At 41.6% G+C, this 22,524-nt stretch overlaps 1 protein-coding gene across 1 annotated transcript in view; it reads right to left on the bottom strand.

The window, feature by feature from the left end:
- The window catches only part of trps1 (trichorhinophalangeal syndrome I), a 127,781-nt gene that overhangs the window by 6,061 nt on the left and 99,196 nt on the right, over positions 1 to 22,524 (bottom strand). Inside the window, exon 9 of the mRNA XM_061742391.1 lies at positions 12,336 to 12,458. Within this exon, the coding sequence (XP_061598375.1) occupies positions 12,336 to 12,458 (123 nt within the window). The remainder of the gene's footprint in view (positions 1 to 12,335; positions 12,459 to 22,524) is intronic.

Genomic DNA, 22,524 nt, shown 5'->3' with positions numbered 1-22,524 from the left:
ATCTAACACATCAACCTGTTCTAAGTGTCTCCGTCACCAGTATATGAGCCACTACTGAACCCCGTTTACAAGAATAAAGGGATGGAATGAGGATAGGGGCGTTTTTATATATAGTACAGTGGGCCCCAACCTTTTCTGAACCGCCGACCAGTTTAATGTCAAAAATATTTTCACGGCCCAATCTAAAGGTGTAGTTGATAAAAACTAAATAAAATGACAAGATCAGCATTAAAAACTGTGCTATTTTCTCTATAGTAATAATATTAATAATAATAAATAATAATAATAATAATAATAATAATAATAATAATAATAATAACTAGAAAATTTCTGGAAATTTTGATATGGGCATGCCCTACCGCCCATTCGACCCCTCTTGCTGCTTTGGTTTGGGGCTGTAGTGGTTGTGTTTGGGGTGGTTCTATGTCAATTTGAGGTGTTTACGGTTGTATTGCATTCATTCCTGTGCTCCCAATAGTTAAAAATGGGGCGCGCTTTTTGGCGTCTAGCGCCCCCCACGGTGACACTTTTGACTGAAAAAAGTAATGCCCATCGAGGCAACATGGAGACGCATCTAACGATGTATGCCATGCATGGGTGCACGTTGCGGTTCAGGCTACATGATAGACAATGACAATGGATAGGTTTTTTTTTCACCGTGGTAAAAAATCCCATCCGAATGAATGGGGCCATTTGGCATGGATTTTGACATAAAATTTCCTTAAATCCCAGCTTCATGAAATTTGAATATGTTGAAGTCCACAGCGTGCCGAGTCGGGGAACATTTGTACCATGTCTCTACGATAATCTGTCGCCTAGCAACAAGCGTCCAAAGTCAAATGGAAATAAAAAAAAAAAATGAAAGGTCAATATCGCAAAAATTTTAATAATTGGCATAATGAGCTTGTACTCATTGTTAGTGCCAATCGGGCCGAGTGTTTGAAAGTTTGAACGATGTCTCTACGATAAAGTTCGACCGAGTAATAAGCGTCTGAATTTTTGCCTTTTTTTTTGCTTTATGGCATCTAGCGTTGCCACGGTAACACTTTTGACTGAGAAAAGTAATGCCCATCGAGGCACGATGGAGACGCATCCAACGATATATGCCATGCATGGGTGCACATTCCGGTTCGGGCAGCATTAACAGATTGTTTATTCACATGGTCCCCCATACAAATGCATTGGTTTTTGTTGCCATGGTAACAAGCCCCATAGGATAGAATGGGACAACTTGGCTTTAATATCTCAAAAGCTGTAAACGACAGCGTAATGCGACCTCAGTATGTTGTAGTCCACATGAAGCTGAGTCTTTTAACGTTGGAACCAAGTCTCTGCGATACCGCGTTGCCGCGCAACAAGCATCCGAAGTTCCGTTAGCATCAAAATGAACAATGTGGAATATCTCAAAAACCGTAATAGCAAGCATGACGAGACTAAAATATGTTGCAGTACAAAGCGTCCCGGGTTGGTCAATGTTGTAATGATGTCTGTACGATAAACCGTTGCCTAGCAACAAGCGTCCAAAATAAAAGTGATTTTTTTTTTAAATTGAAAGGTAAATATCGCAAAAACCGTAATAACTACCATGATGAAGTTGTATGGTCCTTTAAAGACTATCGGGCCGAGTGTTTCAAAGTTTGAACGATGTCTCTACGATAAAGTTCGGCCGAGTAATAAGCGCGGGAATTTTTGCCTTTTTTTTTGCTTTTTGGCAACTAGCGTTGCCACGGTAACCCCTATTACGGAGAAAAGTAATGCCCATCGAGGCAAGATGGAGACACATCCAACGATGTATGTCATGCATGGGTGCACGTTGCGGTTCGGGCCGCATTAACGGACGAAAAAAAGTGCGGAATAAGAATAATAATAACTAGAAAATTTCTGGAAATTTTGATATGGGCATGCCCTACCGCCCATTCGTCCCCTCTCGCTGCTTTGGTTTGGGGCTGTAGTGTTTGTGTTCGGGGTGGTTCTATGTCAGTTTGAGTTGTTTTTACGCTTGTATTTCATTCATTCCTGTGCTCCCAATAGTTATTAATGGGGCGCGCTTTTTGGCATCTAGCGTTGCCACGGTAACGCTTTTGACTGAGAAAAGTAATGCCCATCGAGGCAAGATGGAGACGCATCTAACGATGTATGCCGTGCATGGGTGCACGTTCCGGTTCAGGCTACGTTAACGGATAGGTTTTTTTTTTCACCATGGTACAAAACCCCATCCGAATGAATGGGGCCATTTGGCCTGGATTTTGACATAAAATTTCCTTAAATCCCAGCTTCATGAAATTTGAGTATGTTGAATTCCACAGCGTGCCGAGTCAGGGGACATTTGTACGATGTCTCTACGATAACCTGTTGCCTAGCAACAAGCGTCCAAATTCAAACAGAAATAAAAAAAAAAAATGAAAGGTCAATATCGCGAAAACTGTAGTAATTAGCATAATGAGGTTGTAGGGGCCGTTACTGCGAATCGGGCCGAGTGTTTGAAAGTTTCAACCATGTCTCTACGATAAAGTTCGGCCGAGCAATAAGCGTCCGAATTTTCGCCTTTTTTTTTGCTTTTTGGCATCTAGCGTTGCCACGGTAACACTTTTTACTGAGAAAAGTAATGCCCATCGAGGAACCATGGAGACGCATCCAACGATGTATGCCATGTATGGGTGCATGTTCCGGTTCAAGCTATGTTAACGGATAGGTTTATTTTTCACCATGGTAAAAAACTCCATCCGAATGAATGGGGCCATGTGGCCTGGATTTTGACATAAAATTTCCTTAAATCCCAGCTTCATGAAATTTGAGTATGTTGAAGTCCACAGCGTGCCGAGTCGGGAAACATTTGTACCATGTCTCTACGATAACCTGTTGCCTAGCAACAAGCGTCCAAAGTCAAATGGAAAAAAAAAAAAAAAAGAAAGGTCAATATCACAAAAACTGTAATACTTGGCATAATGAGCTTGTACGTACCTTTAGGGACAATCAGGCCGAGTGTTTGAAAGTTTGAACGATGTCTCTACGACAAAGTTCGGCCGAGCAATAAGCGTGGGAATTTTCGCCTTTTTTTTTGCTTTTTGGCAACTAGCGTTGCCCCGGTAACCCCTATTACGGAGAAAAGTAATGCCCATCGAGGCATGATGGAGACGCATCCAACGATGTATGCCATGCATGGGTGCACATTCCGGTTCGGGCCGCATTAACGGACGAAAAAAAGTGCGGAATAAGAATAATAATAAAAAGAAAAGGGAAACCTTTTCTAGATACTAATATATCGCCTTCATTTTCATGTTTTTCCTCGTTTTTCCGGCCGTGTTTTAGTTTTTGGGGATTTTTTTTTTCCACATCAGAGCGGGGTCATGCTGTACACCCGCTGGTGCGCAGTGGGACTTTTGCGACTTTAGCTTGTTAGCAAAATGCTAGCAACATTGCCCTTTGGGCCATTCTGGACGATTGCAATATGGTCATGCCATTACTTGGCATGCCCATAACTAGAAAATTTCTGGAAATTTTGATATGGGCATGCCCTACCGCCCATTCGTCCCCTCTTGCTGCTTTGGTTTGGGGCTGCAGTGGTTGTGTTTAGGGTGGTTCTATGTCAGTTTGAGGTGTTTTTACGCTTGTATTTCATTCATTCCTGTGCTCCCAATAGTTATTAATGGGGCGCGCTTTTTGGCATCTAGCGTTGCCTCGGTAACGCTTTTGACTGAGAATAGTAATGCCCATTGAGGCAAGATGGCGACGCATCTAACGATGTAGGCCGTGCATGGGTGCATGTTCCGGTTCAGGCTATGTTAACGGATAGGTTTTTTTTTTCACCGTGGTACAAAACCCCATCCGAATGAATGGGGCCATTTGGCCTGGATTTTGACATAAAATTTCCTTAAATCCCAGCTTCATGAAATTTGAGTATGTTGAAGTCCACAGCGTGCCGAGTCAGGGGACATTTGTACGATGTCTCTACGATAACCTGTTGCGTAGCAACAAGCGTCCAAATTCAAACAGAAATAAAAAAGAAAATGAAAGGCCAATATCGCAAAAACTGTAATAATTAGCATAATGAGGTTGTAGGGTCTGTTAGTGCCAATCGGGACGAGTGTTTGAAAGTTTCAACGATGTCTCTACGATAAAGTCCGGCCGAGCAATAAGCGTCCGAATTTTTGCCTTTTTTTTTGCTTTTTGGCGTCTAGCGTTGCCACGGTAACACTTTTTACTTAGAAAAGTAATGCCCATCGAGGAATGATGGAGACGCATCCAACGATGTATGCCATGTATGGGTGCATGTTCCGGTTCAGGCTATGTTAAAGGATATGTTTTTTTTTTACCATGGTACAAAACCCCATCCGAATGAATGGGGCCATGTGGCCTGGATTTTGACATAAAATTTCCTTAAATCCCAGCTTCATGAAATTTGAGTATGTTGAAGTCCACAGCGTGCCGAGTCAGGGGACATTTGTACGATGTCTCTACGATAACCTGTTGCCTAGCAACAAGCGTCCAAATTCAAACAGAAATAAAAAAGAAAATGAAAGGCCAATATCGCAAAAACTGTAATAATTAGCATAATGAGGTTGTAGGGTCTGTTAGTGCCAATCGGGACGAGTGTTTGAAAGTTTCAACGATGTCTCTACGATAAAGTCCGGCCGAGCAATAAGCGTCCGAATTTTTGCCTTTTTTTTTGCTTTTTGGCGTCTAGCGTTGCCACGGTAACACTTTTTACTTAGAAAAGTAATGCCCATCGAGGAATGATGGAGACGCATCCAACGATGTATGCCATGTATGGGTGCATGTTCCGGTTCAGGCTATGTTAAAGGATAGGTTTTTTTTTCACCATGGTACAAAACCCCATCCGAATGAATGGGGCCATGTGGCCTGGATTTTGACATAAAATTTCCTTAAATCCCAGCTTCATGAAATTTGAGTATGTTGAAGTCCACAGCGTGCCGAGTCAGGGGACATTTGTACGATGTCTCTACGATAACCTGTTGCCTAGCAACAAGCGTCCAAATTCAAATGGAAAAAAAAAAAAAATGAAAGGTCAATATCACAGAAACTGTAATACTTGGCATAATGAGCTTGTACGTACCATTAGTGCCAATCGGGACGAGTGTTTGAAAGTTTGAACGATGTCTCTACGAAAAAGTTCGGCCGAGCAATAAGCGTGGGAATTTTCGCCTTTTTTTTTGCTTTTTGGCAACTAGCGTTGCCACGGTAACCCCTATTACGGAGAAAAGTAATGCCCATCGAGGCATGATGGAGACGAATCCAACGATGTATGCCATGCATGGGTGCACGTTCCGGTTCGGGCCGTATTAACGGACGAAAAAAAGTGCGGAATAAGAATAATAATAAGAAAAGGGAAACCTTTTCTAGATACTAATATATCGCCTTCATTTTCATGTTTTTCCTCGTTTTTCCGGCCTAGTTTTAGTTTTTGGGGATTTTTTTTTTCCACATCCGAGCGGGGTCATGCTGTACACCCGCTGGTGCGCAGTGGGACTTTTGCGACTTTAGCTTGTTAGCAACATTGCCTTTTGGGCCATTCTGGACGATTGCAATATGGTCATGCCATTACTTGGCATGCCCATAATAATAATAATAATAATAATAAGAAAAGGGAAACCTTTCTAGATACTAATTTAACGCCTTCATTTTTCAGGTTTTCTCGGCCGTGTTTCGTTTTTTGGGGATTTTTTTTTTCCACAACAGAGCGGGGTCATGCTTTACACCCGCTGGTGCGCAGTGGGACCTTTGTGACTTTAGCATGTTAGCGAAACGCTAGCAACATTGCCTTTTGGGCCATTCTGGACGATTGCAATATGGTCATGCCACTACTTGGCATGCCCATAATAATAATAATAATAATAATAATAATAATAATAATAATAATAATAAAACATCATTTTCGAAAAAATACAATAAAATAATGGAAATTGTAAATTACCTTTAATATGAGTATTTCTATAAATGTGTTTTTATGTTTGTTTTGTCATTAACATTATTTTAGGGCCAGGCTTTTATTTTATTTGTTATATATTAAGGAGACCGATATTTAGTGCTTTTATTTTGAAGGCGTCTAGCCGAGACCTTGTAAACATCCGGCACTTCGGACTTTAACGGTAAAAGTTTAACGGCAGTAGAAAGTGTGTCCTGAAGACTAAACGAGTGTCAGGAATGTTAAAGTGGTTCCTAACTGACACAAAAAGCACCTGCTGATAAAGATTTGTTTTCTTTGCAAATTGTATGCCATATTTATGTCTAGCTTAAGTTTGGTTGCCATGGTTACTCATGTATTGTGGTTAACGGTAGCTGTTATTACCGACCGAGCGAGCAGCTGTGTCGGTCTGTATTTAAGTTAAATGAAACTTATATGAATGTAGTAAGACTAACTCTATTTTATTTTATTTTATTCCTTTATAGCTCTTACAGTGTGTTTGCAGTGTATTTACATCCAAGGAATAAAAACATTGTGAACCATCAGTTTGAGAGTCATCCATCATCAGTCGGGGCTACAGAAATAATTTTTTCCTTTCTGTGCGGCCCGGTACCAAATGACCCACGGCCCGGTACCAGGCCGCGGCCCGGGGGTTGGGGACCACTGATATAGTGGACAAAATAAAATTACAAACAAAAAAAAAAACTAAAAGGATTACTCACATTAACCAAAGTAACTTTATATGAGTTCCAATTTCAGATTTGTTCAGTAACGACCTGTCAGGGCTGAAACAACCAATCCAGTCCCAGATCTGGGGTACATAACGACCATTTCTTGCCCTAACCACCAGGGGGTGCACTTACTGTACATGTCCCTTAAATGTAGTTTGAGCAGAGGAGCCCAGTTTCTACAGCCAGGAAGTCGGTGCTGGAAGTTAGTGGAAGGGCACAACTGTGTATTTAATACACGTTTCTTATCATAAATCACTTAAAAATAAAATAAAAGCCAGGCATCGAGGCTGAGAGAAAAGTACTGCAGCTGCACAGAAATATTTGTGATGCAGAATACCGTTGACCCGCCGTGCAGCGAGCACTTACAGACCATTCTAAAAGGGCTTTCTCTTCTTTTACCGATTTGATAAACTCAACAGAGTCATCATTAGACAGAGAAATGTGCATTATGAATAGTGTCCTCTGTGCACCAAAACATGCTGTAATCAAGTTTTAGAACTTCCCAACGTTGTTAAAGCACTTAAAATATATTTAAATTTACAATGCAAGGTCAAAATGATCGGGGACACATTTGCTGGGAAGGGAGGTACAAAGTTTTACATTTATTACATTTCTGCATCTCTAAAACTCCTCCACTGTGGATATACGGCTACACGTTAGGAGATAATGCGGGACACTGGGATGATGATGCATAAATAAAGAGATTTATGTAGAGAGGGTCCATGATCTCGTCTACGCTGGGATGCCCTTGAGTCCCCGAGCACTGCAGTGGATGTGTATACATCCTTGTTTCAGAACGTGCATACCTTGGGGTGTCGGACTGAACGGGCATCCCTCATCACACCTGCATTACAATGAAGTGCAAGCAGGTGGAAAGGGAAGATGCAGCATCGTTTTGTTTGCATGGAGGCATGTTCATTTCTAACAGACCCACAGCCTGTCTGCAGGAGTCTGCATGTTCACTAAATCCTCACCACGTTGATGTAAACAACCAAAACTGCATAATCTAGTACTGCACATGCACAGTGATGGTTTTCATATGCAATTTGATATCCATTGATATCATGAACAAGGATATTAAGATAAACGAAATGGAGAAAGGGTGTATAAAGGAAGAAGAGAAGAACAGGAAAGTCATGAAGAGGAAGCAGAGACACGCTTCACACACTGCACATGTTCATTTTAATCTGGATATGAGCCAGTTTACACTGGATTGATTTGTAAGTGGGATGGCGATGGAGGCCGGGACCACGTGGGGAGCCTGGTGCATGATGAGAAGACAAGAACACCAACATGCAGTACTGGAGTTGAGGGGGGATGAGGGGGGATGAAGGCGGATGAGGGGGGATGAGGGGGGATGGCATCCCCCCTGAATTAAAAAAGGTCAAAATCATCCCCCCTGTAAAACTGCCATCCCCCCTTTCCATCCCTTATGTCATTTCATCATTGAATGTGGTTTTACTGCTATTTCAACATTTAGAGTCATCACCAGAAAAATAACACCAGAAAAATAACTTATTTGACAATTTTCACCTGTTTCAAGTAAATTTTCACTTGAAATAAGTAGGAAAATCTGCCAGTGGGACAAGATTTATCTTATTTCTCTACTTATTTTAAGTGAAAATCTACTTGAAACAGGTGAAAATTGTTGTTTTTTCCAGCGATGAGTCTTGTTTTAAGTGTAATGAGATTTTTTTACTGAAATGAGACATTTTAACTAGAAGTAAGACATATATTCTTGTTAGAATTTTGAGTTTTTGCAGTGATCCATTTGACTTATCCTGTGAAGGACAGAGTCATATTGATAAGTTCAGAAAAGTGTTTTTTATTGTTGTGTTTTGATGTATTTGATGTAAGCCCAGTGGATATTTAAAGCTTACAGAAGGCTGCATTTAACTGCTGCTATGTCATTCCTGCAGTATTTCTGCAGGTGTTTTGGTCAGTGCTATTATTTGTAATGTATTATATTATTTGTAATCAGCTCAAATTATCTCTCCCCATATGATAAAATCCACCATCCCCCCTGATTTTATTTTACAACTCGAGTACTGCCAACACGCATCCATGTATCATCACTTTGTCACTGTAACTGTGGCTGTGCGTGATGGAGAACTTCCTGAAGTTAGTGGGAGACACAAAAGACAGCAACTGTTCTTCATCCTGCTCTTCTCGTCTTTACCTGGCTAGTTTCTCCTCAGCTGTTTGGATGATTGCAGCTATGAGAGCAACTGAATCCCCTGTTGTATCTGGTCGTTGAGCATTATTTGCTGCATTATTACACGGCAGTGTTTTGTAATGATACAGTAGGTGCTGAAGCCGGTGGATTTAAATACAAATCTGCAGGATTCTTTGTGTGTATCGTTCCGTGTCCCCTCAAACCCAACAAGGCAGCTGCGACGAGCACCTTTGTGGCTTCAGCGACGCTCCGACATGTTACTGAGCCGAGTCACTGCCGGCAAACATAACTCTTCCTCTATTTATCCGTCTTTCCATCTGCTCTTCTTGAACGCTCCCCTACATTTTCTCCTAATCTTTTTGGCTCTTCATACGTGCCCCACCCGCTTCATTATCCTCACTCCCTTCTCCCCTCTCTCCACCTTTGTTTGTCTTTTCTGCTTTCATTTCTCTCCCTCCTTTCACATCTACCTTTTTCCTGCCTCTTTATTCATAACTCTGCCTTCCCCTCTTGGACTCTCAAGTGTTTTACTAGCTGCTATCCTCTCTAATAATGTGTGTAGAGCGTATAAAACTTTTATTATGGGATATAAAATATGGTTGTCGTGAAGACTGCCAAGAGTAGATGGAGCTGGAACGTGTTTGGAGGAGCAGATGAGACGGACGAGTTGAACCAAGGACATCTACAGGGACAGGAAGGAATAAACTTGAGTAGCTTGTCATCTTCAAAAAGGTCTTTAAGGCTCCGTTCGATAACTTCAGGACGTCGCTCAGGGTTGTAACACGGACCAAACACTGGCCGTGAATGTGCTAACTCTTACGTCTTGGCCCACGCTGCTGATACTTGTAATTAGGTTAAACACCTTGGAGGAAATCTGAAATAAATAAACTTGATCTTCTCAAGTCAACTCGATTCCAGGCCGGGGGTTTTAAAGCACCTGCACTTCATGCAGTCTAATTAAATATGATATTTCCTTTAACTTTCCCTGGGCCTTGATATTAAACTTGATTCATTTCATCATATTTCTCGCTCCGTGGAGCTCTGCCTGCATCTCTGACTTCCTCTGCAGCTCCCAGCACCCACGCTGGGATCCAGAGAACAGATAACCACAATTAGACTGCAGCAGAAACTCTTTTTTACATCTTTTGTTAATTGGCTCCACAAGAATAATTATAATTAGTGGTCACCCTATGAACGAACTAAATAAACATAACAGGCTGTAAAAATTAGACCACCGCAGCCTTTATGAGACCCAGGATGTACAAGACCTTCACCAGTTTCATCTCGGAGGGCGTTATTTCACCCACTTTTAATCCCCTCTCTATTTTAATGGGTTTTGAAAATTAATTTGGTGCCATTACAGCGTTGAAGAGAAAGGTTTTCCTGAAATGTTAAGTTTGGTGTCGTACGAGCCGAGGAATTGCCTCTGCTCTCAGATCTAAAACATTTAATTGTATTTTTGCTAAAACATATTAAAGTAAAATGTCATTTTACAAAGCATCTCTCAAAGCAGCCAGATATTGTATTAAGGAATGAAATATTTAATACGTGAAACTATGAAAGATTTTTATCTGAATCACCTTTAGAAAGTAGGGATCAAGATTCCACTGAAGTGACCGTCCTGGCTCACAGGTGAGGGAGTGAGTGCATGAATGAAGAAATGATTGAATTAATCAATCAATATTCATGGGGAACCAAATTCAATTTGAGATGATGCGTGGATGGTTGAGCAGACCTCTTGGTTATCGGGCCGCTGGCGTGCAACCTGCTCCCAGCTTGTGTTTGGGATGCAGACATCCTCTCTACCTTTAAGAGCAGCTTTAAACTTTCCTTTTTGATAAATCTTATATATGGGCCCTGGGGGCCCTGAAGCCTGTTTTACTGAAGCTGCTGGAGAACATCCCATGATGCACTGGGCTCTGTTCTCACTCTGTTCTCTTTACTATTCTTGTGTCATTATTGTAACTAGCATGCTTCTCTTTTTATCCTCATAGGCAGACTCATACGGTGCGTCCGAAATGCCATACTAAACAGTATATACTCAAAAAGTATACTTAAGTTCGGCACACTTTTGAGTAAATTTGAATAAGTTCCCTATGAAGCTCCCAGACCCCTTAGGTCTTCTGGATCTGGTTTGTTGTGTGTCCCAAGAACCAGAACCAAGCAAGGTGAGGCAGCGTTCAGTTATTCTGCTCCTCAACGGTGGAACAAACTTCCTGTAGACCTGAGGTCTGCTCCAACTGTAGATCCTTTAAATCAGGGTTAAAAACATTACTGTTTACTGAAGTGTACTCTTAAATTAAACCTGCTGTATTCTACTGCCCTTATTTTTTTTCTTTTTTTTTAATTATTTTACTTCTTTTCTTATTCTTACCTATTTGTTATTATGTCTTGCCGCTTTTAATGTCAATGTAAAGCACCTTTAATTACCTTGTGTTGAATTGTGCTATATAAATAAATTTGCCTTGCCTTGCCTAAATATCAGTATTAATTTGGACGTACTACTCAGAGCCACACGGCACTTCCTGCCGTTGGGAGGGGGAGTTGTTACCGTGGTAACAACTCCTGCCACAGCAGCAGTAGCAGCACTGCTCCGCTCTTTCCTGTTTATCCTGGCTGAAAGAAAATTACATTTTCCTTTCTCTCATTAGTAAACTTCTTATGGAAACCAAAGCGAAATCACACCTAATTACTCACATTTGAATTGTAGTGTGATGGTGGTGGCAACCAAACGCCGCTGCATTGCATTGTGGGAAGTTTCTGCTTAGCTAGTGTCCATCACTCCATACTATACATTTCTCCGGAATGAGTATGGATAGAGCATACTATTGTGCACATACTAATGTTTCGGATGCACTAAAAAATCTCACATACTGTTTTTGCAACTCATTAGGGTGGAAGGATGGAATTTGGGACGCAGGCATGTTTTTGTGTTTGTGGGGACGTCTTTCCCGTCATCTGAGACGGCCCCATTGAATGTGACTGGGATGGTGTTATAGATATTTATGCATGTATGTGTGTGTATGTGCATGTATATGCATGTGTATATCAACATATTTGCTGTTTCTTGTTGTTTTCACCGGTTTGTTGCTCAGATGTTTGTCCTGTAATCTCTGATGTCTGGTCTATTGTTAGTGCACACTTTATCACAATAAGGTATTAAAGTAAAAATAAAGGATAGGGGGACTGGAGGGCACCAATGTGAATATTCGCTGCAAGATTCTGTTCCTTAGCCAGGCGTTGTTGTGAAGTGGACTTTAAATGTGGATTCTATTGGAATAAAAGTGAATTACAGAACATTAAACTGATTTGGATCGGAGTGGAATTTTCTTTGAAAAGTCACACATACATAACGTAGTAAATACGCCATTTTCATGAGCATTTCAGAAGTTTGACTTTTCGCCTGGTCCGGGAGAAGATACAGTATGTTATGGAGCCAAGATGCATCGTCTTTGGCAGTGGTGCGACGCTCCTCTGGTGTGATTGCATCACCTATTTGACTTACCGAATGTAGTTTTTGGTATAAACCACATGCGTTGCAGACGTAGCCTCCATTAGCGTTTTTCCTCCACAGTGACGTCTTTGTCGTCAGACAGTTTGCGCAGAAAACCCCACTACCTCTGCGACGCTGCGAAGACAGAAAACGACAAACATTAGCCTCTGAAAGTTAAAATATACAATGATAAAGAAGCTTTGAGGTGTCAAGTTTCAAGCTTTAGTCAGATATGCTATATAGACATACAGCACAAATTAAATTACAGTCTTAATATAAAAAAATAAAGAAAGCTTCACTTTGTTCCATTTTTAACGACCAAGACGGTCATGAAACGACAGAACAGACGAGAGAGAATGGGCTTTCTCTCTGCAGAAGACGGTGACCACAAATTCAAACCAGAGACAACATTGCAACATTACGGGAAACGCAAGCAGCGAAACAAAATAACACACGAAAAAAAACTAATTTATTTACTTTCACTTTTCCATCACTGCAGACTGTACGTAAAGAATATATGTCATGTTTTCTTTTCCCAAATTCAGTTATTTTTCGTACTAAAAGTTTGTAACAAGTTCCACAAAGAAAAAGCTCTTTTTATTAACACTTTGATAGGCATTGCTGCCCACAACATAAGAGCCTTTCTGGAAGCAACGATGCTGAGCAGTGAAGCCTTATTTTATCACATTCCTTCAGTAAACACAAGGTATACAATAGCATAGTCATTATTTTCACATTTTCATTGCATTTCAGCAAAAGATGTGTCCTGGAAACCATTTACATCGCACTAAAATCTCTGCTGAAGTGTAAAGGACCTTTGCCAAGTGCACCTTCACCATCATAGACCCTGCTGCTGCTGGACGGTCTGAATATTTGATCCGGAGCACTAGCTGCCCACTTCTTCCAAAAAAAGAGATCTGGAAAAGTGATTCATCTGGCGACAGCAGAAGTCCATTATGTGACAGTCCCTTTGAGATGCCTCTGAGCTCAGCGATGTCAATGCCTTATCAGGACAGGGTTTGCATACGATATTTAATTTTGTATCATCAAGTTTCAAGTGGCCTTTTGAAAGTAGCTCCCAAAGTAAACAAAGTAAATGTATTTGTATGAGTTAATTGTTTATAGTGAACCCTAACAAAAACTCCTCTAACTGTAAGAAATGTGCAAATCCCTTAAGATGTTTCTGTGAATAACACTGATTTTAAAAATTTTTAAGATTTTCTTGGGCATTTGTTGACAAAATAGAGACTCTGACTCAGGCATGAGAGAGTCAGAGAGTCATGAGTGACACAAGAGAGAGAACTGAGAGAGACACAAGAGAGGCATCAGAGTCATGAGAGAGAACTGAAAGAGACACAAGAGAGACATGAGAGAGTCATGAGAGACACATGAGAAATGTATTGTAAATTTATCGTATTTAAATGTATTGTATGTAAATGTATGCTTTCGGCAACAATGGTTACCATTGGTTACCAATGGCTATGGTTAGTTTCTGAGCTGGGTGCAAGACATGAGAGAATCATCAGAGTCATAAGAGAGTCATGAGAGAGCCATCAGAGAGACACGAGAGATTCATGAGAGACGAGAGAGGCATCAGAGTCATATGAGAGACATGAGAGTCATGAAGGAAACATGAGTCATGAGAGAATCATTACAGAGTCATAAGAGAGACATGAGAGAATCATCAGTCATGAGAGAGAAACGAGAGATTCATGAGATAGTCATGAGAGAGACCTGAGATTCATGAGAGAATCATGAGAGAGTCATAAGAGAGACATGAAAGCGGCATCAGAGAGTCATATGAAAGACATGAGGGAGACATGAGAGAGTCATGAAGGAGACATGAGTCATGAGATAATGATCACAGAGTCATAAGAGAGACATGAGAGAGTCATAAGAGAGACATGAGAGAGACATGAGAGAGTCATGCAGGAGACATGAGTCATAGGAGAGTCATGAGAGATTCATGAGAGAGACACAAGAGAGTCATGAGAGAATGATCAGTGTCATAAGAGAGACATGAGAGAGTCATGAGAGAGACACAAGAGAGCCATGAGAGAATCATCACAGAGTCATAAGAGACATGAGAGAGTCATGAGAGAATGATCAGTGTCATAAGAGAGACATGAGAGAGTCATGAGAGAATGATCAGTGTCATAAGAGAGACATGAGAGAATGATCAGTGTCATAAGAGAGACATGAAAGAATGATCAGTGTCATAAGAGAGACATGAGAGAGTCATGAGAGTCATAAGAGAGACATGAGAGAGTCATAAGAGAGACATGAGAGAGTCATGAGAGTCATAAGAGAGACATGAGAGAGTCATAAGAGAGACATGAGAGAGTCATGAGAGAGTCATAAGAGAGACATGAGAGAGTCATGAAGGAGACATGAGTCATAGGAGAGTCATGGGAGATTCATGAGAGAGACACAAGAGAGTCATGAGAGAATCATCACAGAGTCATAAGAGAGACATGAGAGAGTCATGAGAGAATGATCAGTGTCATAAGAGAGTCATGAGAGAGTCATGAGAGAGACACGAGAGAGTCATGAGAGAATCATCAGTGTCATAAGAGAGACATGAGAGAGTCATGAGAGAATGATCAGTGTCATAAGAGAGTCATGAGAGAGTCATGAGAGAGACACGAGAGAGTCATGAGAGAATCATCAGTGTCATAAGAGAGACATGAGAGAGTCATGAGAGAGACACGAGAGTCATGAGAGAGTCATGAGAGAGACACGAGAGTCATGAGAGAATCATCAGTGTCATAAGAGACATGAGAGAGACATGAGAGAGACATGAGAGAGACATGAGAGAGTCATAAGAGAGACATGAGAGAGTCATGAGAGAGACATGAGAGAGTCATGAGAGAATGATCAGTGTCATGAGAGAGACATGAGAGAATGATCAGTGTCATGAGAGAGACATGAGAGAGTCATCAGTGTCATAAGAGAGACATGAGAGAGTATGAGAGAGTCATGAGAGAGACACGAGGGAGTCATGAGAGAGTTTGGAGTGCAGGTATACTGCAGGCAGGTGTTTGACTTTAACTGCAGTCGCGTATGCATTCTCATTTACACACATCTGTCGTTCACGGTGTAGTGGTGCGTAGAAAAACAGAGCTTGCAAGGACCAATGTGCTCCATCACAGTAATGAGCCAATCACAACGTTTCTCCATCCCATTAAGCCTCTAGCCCCATTCAGAACCTTTATGACCCCGGGAGGACAGCATACCTCATCTTTCTCCTCAGCTCTGATTCTCTTTATTTCCCTGTCTGGCCAGCACTTTCTATCTCCCTTTCCTTTCCTCGCCAAATATCAGGGTTCCTTTCTTATCTCCTTGTTTTCTCCTCTCTGTTCCCAATCCTGCGCTGAGTTCTAGTGAGATCCTCACCTGTTGCTGCCATGACAAAAACACAAGTAACTATTGCCATACAAAAACAAACTTTTCACACGCTGTTTCACCATGAAAAAGCATCGAGCTTGTTTGTAGTGGGAATGAAGTTGACTGTGGAGTCATCGCCATGGAAGCCAAGGATGTGTTACGCAGAGTTGCAGTTACTGACCCAAACAAAAGTACCTTAAGGAGGAAAACACAAACAAAACTAACTGCTTTAACCACGGGACGAAAACCTTCCAAGTTTACGAGCCATGTTTTCTCTCGAGAGGCAGAACCAGCAGGCATGTGATTAGCATGTGTAATATTAGATTAGATTCAACTTTATTATCATTGCACATGTTAAAGTACAGGGCAACAGAATGCAGTTAGCATCTAACTGGAAGTGCTTGTGCAGTGAAATAAACACAATGTACAGCATATACACATATATATAAACGTGTATGTACACAGTATGTAATATCCCGGAGCCCATTCGCAGGAGATGTTCTGTTTTTGATATTTCTGTCAATCTTGTGCAACACCTAGTTTAAAAGGGCATCAGAGGCATTGACAGAAGCCCAGCTAGGGTTAGTTCATCTTAATAAACCCGTTGTTGCTCTTGCCTTCACCTCCTGTTGCTTTGTGGTCATGACACAGCTGAAACAGCTGAATGGTATGCTTGGTGTCTTTTGATCAGGCTCTGCACAGGCCACTCTAGAGGTGAAAATCCAACAGGAGTGCCTCGCTTCAGTCAGGCTTTCTTAGGTCTCAGAGCCACAGATGGAGCTGCTACTAGAACCCCCACCGAGCATCTGTTTTGTGCTACCAGATCGAAGCACAAGAGCCAGGCTGGCGCAGCCTTGTTTGCTTTATTTTGCAATCGAATGCACTGTAAAGATCACAAATTATTACTTCATGCTTCTTTTGGGAACACGCATAACACACTAACATGCATATATACTACGTCCTGACCAATCTCGAAAATGCGTCATTTGCAGGAGAAAAAGATCCTGCAGCCGTCAAGACACAGTCTCAATGCTATATGATTGATTGATGATAAGTTTATTAAGTATCCGTGATAGTCAGTGTTTAAGGATTCATTGGTTTTATTAGCTCTTTTGTTTCCTTGCTTATAAACAGACATCTATTGTAGCCTTCCTCATACCGCCAGGACTAGGGGCAAGAAAATTAACATTCAACATGGTTCAAAGGCTTAACACAGAGAAATACAGCAGATGTGTTTATTTACTCGGGAAAAACTTTGTCCCTCAGCTTTAATATGCATATAATAAAACATCCTGTTTCCAATAAAGCTACGTGTAATAAACACCTGAGCTAATTTTACCCCAAGTCTCAATGGAACATGTGTTTTGGACCATCTGACATCAGACAGGAGAACGCTTACATGACTGAATCGTCAGTGGCACGCTGCGCCAGAGCGTGTGTGTTCCTGTGTGTGTGTGCGGCGCACACGCCATACGGTCACCACATGTAGAGGGGCTGAGCCAGGTGATTGATTGATGTGTGCTTCCTGTGTGCGTTTGGGAACGTGCATGTGTGTCCGCCGTTGCAACCCAAACAGTGTGTCTGTCATCAGAATTCAGTTTCCCTCCGAGCACCCAAATCACTCGCATATGGCCCCACAGCTGCCCCTCTGCGCCGCGCGCGCACACACACACACACACACACACACACACACACACACACACACACACACACACACACACACACACACACACACACACACACACACACACACACACACCTGAAGATATTTGCTTCGACTGGCTAATGAAGGCAGGCCTGATTTGGATGAGAGCCTACACGACGAGCTGTGGGCATGCACGTGTATTAGGGCTACTGCTAACATGCACTGCAATGACACAGATAGTGTCTAAGGGGGGTCCAGGTGTCAATTGCAAAGGAAAGCGCAGTAACAACCCCCACCAGCGTCCAGAGAAAGCCCACGTATGAACGTGCACACACATCTGGCTCATGATCTCCAACTTCCTCTTCAACCCAGAGGTGGCTGGAGCGATATCTGTGGAAATGCACTGCAAAAACTCAAAATCTTACCAAGAATATTTGTCTTATTTCTAGTTAAAATGTCTCATTTTTAGTAAAAAAATCTCATTACAGTGTCATTACCAGAAAAATAACTTATTTGACAATTTTCACCTGTTTCAAGTAGATTTTCACTTAAAATAAGTAATGAGAAGATAAATCTTGTTCCACTGGCAGATTTTTCTACTTATTTCAAGTGAAAATGTACTTGAAACAGGTGAAAATTGTCAAATAAGTTATTTTTCTGGTAATGACTCTTGTTTTAAGTGAAATGAGATTTTTTGACTAAAAATGAGACATTTTAACTAGAAATAAGACAAATATTCTTGGTAAGATTTTGAGTTTTTGCAGTGTGTGCAAGCACACACCTGCACATCCACCGACACACATAAATTCTACGCAAACATAAAGTCGCACAATGCAGGTACTGTTTTAACACGGTAGTCAACAAAGTTTCTGAGCTGGGTGCAATTAGTGCGTTTTTGAATCAGTGGACATCTGCTGATTTATTGCTGATACCTGGCCTCTCCCACTCACCTCCGCCTGCAGAAGAGGGCTGCTGGTAATTAGGGCTCCGAGCCTTAATGACATCTATTTATCTGTGGCCTCTAATCGTTCAGTCGGCACCAGCGCAACGCCCTCTGACACACGTGCACACACACACACGAGGAGATGGAGGGACACCTCCAGCGGCGAGGAGGTTTGTCTCTTCATGACGTGCTGCAGTTACTCCGGCCAAAAGCAACGACCGAGAAGATCGTCGGATACATTTGGAGTCAGAGCTAAAACGACTTTTCATCAATTTTAGGTTAACAAAGTTATAGAAAGTTAATTTGCACTAACATCTGGGGCGACATCATCTACAGTACATGACAGCCAGGATTGGAAATGCAGCGTCAGGTTTTTATCATTTCTTTAAAAATCTACATGTGAACCAGACACATGATACATGCTTTGATACGATGCTAAAAGGTAATCAGAATACATAACAATGCTACAGTACATGTCATTAACCGTTATTGAGCCAAAGAAGATGTTTCATAAAGGCTAAAGAAACTTACTGTAACCTAATGTAAGATTTTTAAAAACTCCATAATGTAAGTTGCAGCGTCTCAGAATTGGATCGTGTTCATTTTCTGCTAAACTCCTTTTCCATAAAGTCCACTTTCTCTATCTGTGTCGTCTTCGGGCTCTGAATGGCTGGAATGTCATTGTTTCCTCGGGCAATAACGACAGTTCTCTTGTCCTGGATGGGATAGTTGGATTACTTGCAGTCTTTTTTTGTCATTTTTTTGCTTCCAATTTTGCGAGATTTTGTCCCAGTAATAAAGTTGTTTTGTTCATTTTTAATCTTTTTTTTTATTTAAAGTTCATAGCACAAACGTGGCTCTGGTGCATTGCTTAATTGCCATGGTAACTTGGTGGTGACCAACTGTATCTCAAGTAAAATGTCAGAGTGAAACAAACATTCACGATGCAATCTGCAACACTCCTCAGCTATTTTGCATGTTATGTTTTATGCATCTGCCACACTGAGCAAAACAACCATTGCTGCATAAAGTAACCAGCGTCTCCAGGTGGCGGCTATGGATTTCCAGCCCTGATGCAGATTAATCACCAAGTAACCTCGTGTGCTGCTCGTGTGATTGTAACCCGTCAGACTTTGGCATCGGCGACCTCTTATTGTGTCACGGTTTTAAGACGTTACATTAGATTCCTGCAGAGTTTCTTGTTTTCGGTGTCTGGTATGCAGCTCTTGATAACCAATAAGAAATAGTTCAGGGGGTTTAACTTGTAAGGCGAAGTGTGAACGGTGTAAATCATAACTGCACAACAAAAAGTCTTTCCATTGCTCATGAAAAAGCCAGAGTGAATCAAACGTATAATCCACTCCAGCGAGGCGTGCGGGTAAAACATTTAAAAACATTTATTGGTTAAATACGTTTCATAATCAGGATGGTCAGTGTTTGTGCCCCTCCCCTCGCAGCTCAGATTTAATGGAAGAATAAACAGACAACGTTTGTTGTAAACACAGGGTTTATTTTTTATCATTACATGTATCAATAGTTTCATTTATATGAGTTTTTTGTACCTTTACAGATTTGGAGTTCATTAAGGCAGCTCTTAAAAGTGCTATTCGTTAAATTCACCCATAAGTTAAGAGCAGTTTTCAGTGGTCCGCACTAATAAAATGCACTAATAAATTATAACTTCATTTACAAAGTTTATTTAACATCAAACATATGGTGTAACCGCAGAGTAGCTGAACACTTCGTCTGTGACTTTTAGCCTATTTAAGATTCTCCAAAAGCCATAAATTTACAGATGTTCTACCAGCTGCTGCGTGGTCTTTCTGGATTTCAGACGAGGCCAGAACGGTTTAGGTCTTAAAGCAACACCCTTCAACTGTCTTTCAGCATCTGCAAGCTACGTCTGGTAACGTCTTTAAGCTCTGGCGGCGCAGTTTCACTGGAAATAATTTGCTGAGGCAGACTGTCAGCTTCCACATGAGCTGCTGCGTCTCGCCAACCTCTGCACTGATTGTAGAAATAAACGTGTTCTCTTGCGAGAATGGCAGAGGAAGAACTACATACATGAATAAAAGCACAAAAGACTCCAATGAAATGGTTGGAGCTATGGAAGAAAGAACATGGAGACATGGATGCTGGAGGGAGAAAGGGGAGACAGAAGACGGAGGGAACCCGCTGTCAAAAAACAGAGTAAAATGATTTCTAAACAAAGTCTTTCAAAATGACATTACATTTAATTTACTCAGGGAGCAAGTCAGCCCGCTTCTAATATACAGATGCATCGAGACAGACTGAAGATTTAACCACACACACACAGTCACGTGCACTGGTGCACGCGCTGGCTTGCATTACATCAGTGATTATTTAATCAAGCTAGAAGACCAGCAGGAGGAATTAACTGAATTCCATACTGACAAAACCAATATCCTATACAATAGATCACACACACACACACACACACACACACACACACACACACACACACACACACACACACACACACACACACACATTGGAGGATGCAGAGTTTATTTCCGATGAAGATCACCAGAATAATCCTGCCCTTCACGTTCTCTCTGTCCACCTCTGTGGCTCTGCCCTCAGAACAGGCCGTGCGCTTGTGAATGACTCCTAAAAAGAACGACTGGGTTTATGTTGAATGAATTCACGCTGCTCCGGCTTATATTTAATCCTGATAGTTTATCGTTACCTGGTTTAAAAAGCCAAAAAAAAGAGGAAAGAAGAGGAAATGTTCAAGACTCTGTAGCATTGTCTATGTAACAAGCAGCACTCTAATGTGAGGAGATTTGTAGGATTGATCATTTTAAGTCCCCCGTAAATGCCAGGATTTCTTCCTGTGCTGCCTCGCATCCCTTCCACCCAAGTTAAAAAGAGAGTCGGGTGTGAAGGCAGCCATCAGCCGGCAGTCTAAAACTGAGAACTAAAAAGCTACGTCATTATCCATCCAACTTCCTCCCCTTATCCGGTTGGGGTCGCGGGGGTAGAGGCCCAAGCACAGAAGCCCCTACTTCCCTCTCCCCGGCCGCTGGTCCAGCTCATCTGGGGGGACCCCGGGGCGTTCCCAGACCAGCGCAGAAGCATCGTCCCTCTAGCACATTGACTTTTTTCTCAACATTTCGACTTTTTTCCCGACATTTTGACTTTTTTCGCGAAAGTTTGACTATTTCCTCAACATTTTGACTTTTTTCTCAAAATTTCCACTTTTTTCTTGACATTTCGACTTTTTTCATGAAATTTTGACTTTTTTCGACATTTTGACTTTTTTCTTGACATTTCAACTTTTTTTCCTCAAGATTTTACTTCAACATTAATCTCGACATTTCGACTTTTTTCTCAACATTTCGACTTTTTTCACGAAATTTTGACTATTTCCTCAACATTTCAACTTTTTTGTCAACATTGTACACAACATTAATCTTGACATTTCGACTTTTTTCTCAACATTTCGACTTTTTTCTTCACATTTCGACTTTTTTCTTGAAGTGCATAATGAAAAAAAAAAATCTCCCCCCAGTTATAACTAATATAGATACATGCAGCATGTGTTTCCTTCATTCTAAGGCTTATACAAGACTTTTCATTTTTTGCGGCTCCAGAAATATTAGTTTTTTCTGTTTTTGGTCCAATATGGCTCTTTCAACATTTTGGGTTGCCGACCGCTGATCTAGCATGCCCTGAGTCTTCCCTGGAAGACCTCACCTGGCTCCTCTGGATGTGGAGGAGCAGCTACTCTGAGCTCTTCCCGAACGGCTGAGCTTCTCCCCCCGTCTCCAACGGAGCACCCGGACAGTATCTGATGGGGATCCGGTTTGGAGGCCTCTGAATTGGGTCTCTGCGTTTTGCAGATGACGTGGTTCTGTTGACTTCATTGGGTCAAGACTTTCAACTCTCGCTGGAGCAGTTTGGTTCCCAACTTCATTGCAGTCAGGAAATGTTCTTAATAAGGAAGGCAGTTTTCAAAATTCAAACTGGGGACGATCTTGTTTCAGAACGTGAGATCGGCATGAAAAGCAGCCGTAAAGCTCTCTAAAATTATCCGGAGAGGAAACGACGCCGGACTCGGGGGATGCGCTCAGACACACCTGTCTTTCAAAGTGGATAACTTGAATAAAACTCCTGTTTTCTGAGGCGGCCACAGAAGGGTGTGTGTAATCAGACTAAGAGGAAACAAACGCGCCGGCTCAAACCCGGGGGGAATGTCGCTG

Source organism: Cololabis saira, chromosome 15 (assembly GCF_033807715.1).
Source record: "Cololabis saira isolate AMF1-May2022 chromosome 15, fColSai1.1, whole genome shotgun sequence".
Classification (NCBI taxonomy): Eukaryota; Metazoa; Chordata; class Actinopteri; order Beloniformes; family Belonidae; genus Cololabis; species Cololabis saira.
This window is presented reverse-complemented; position numbering and strand designations above follow the sequence as displayed.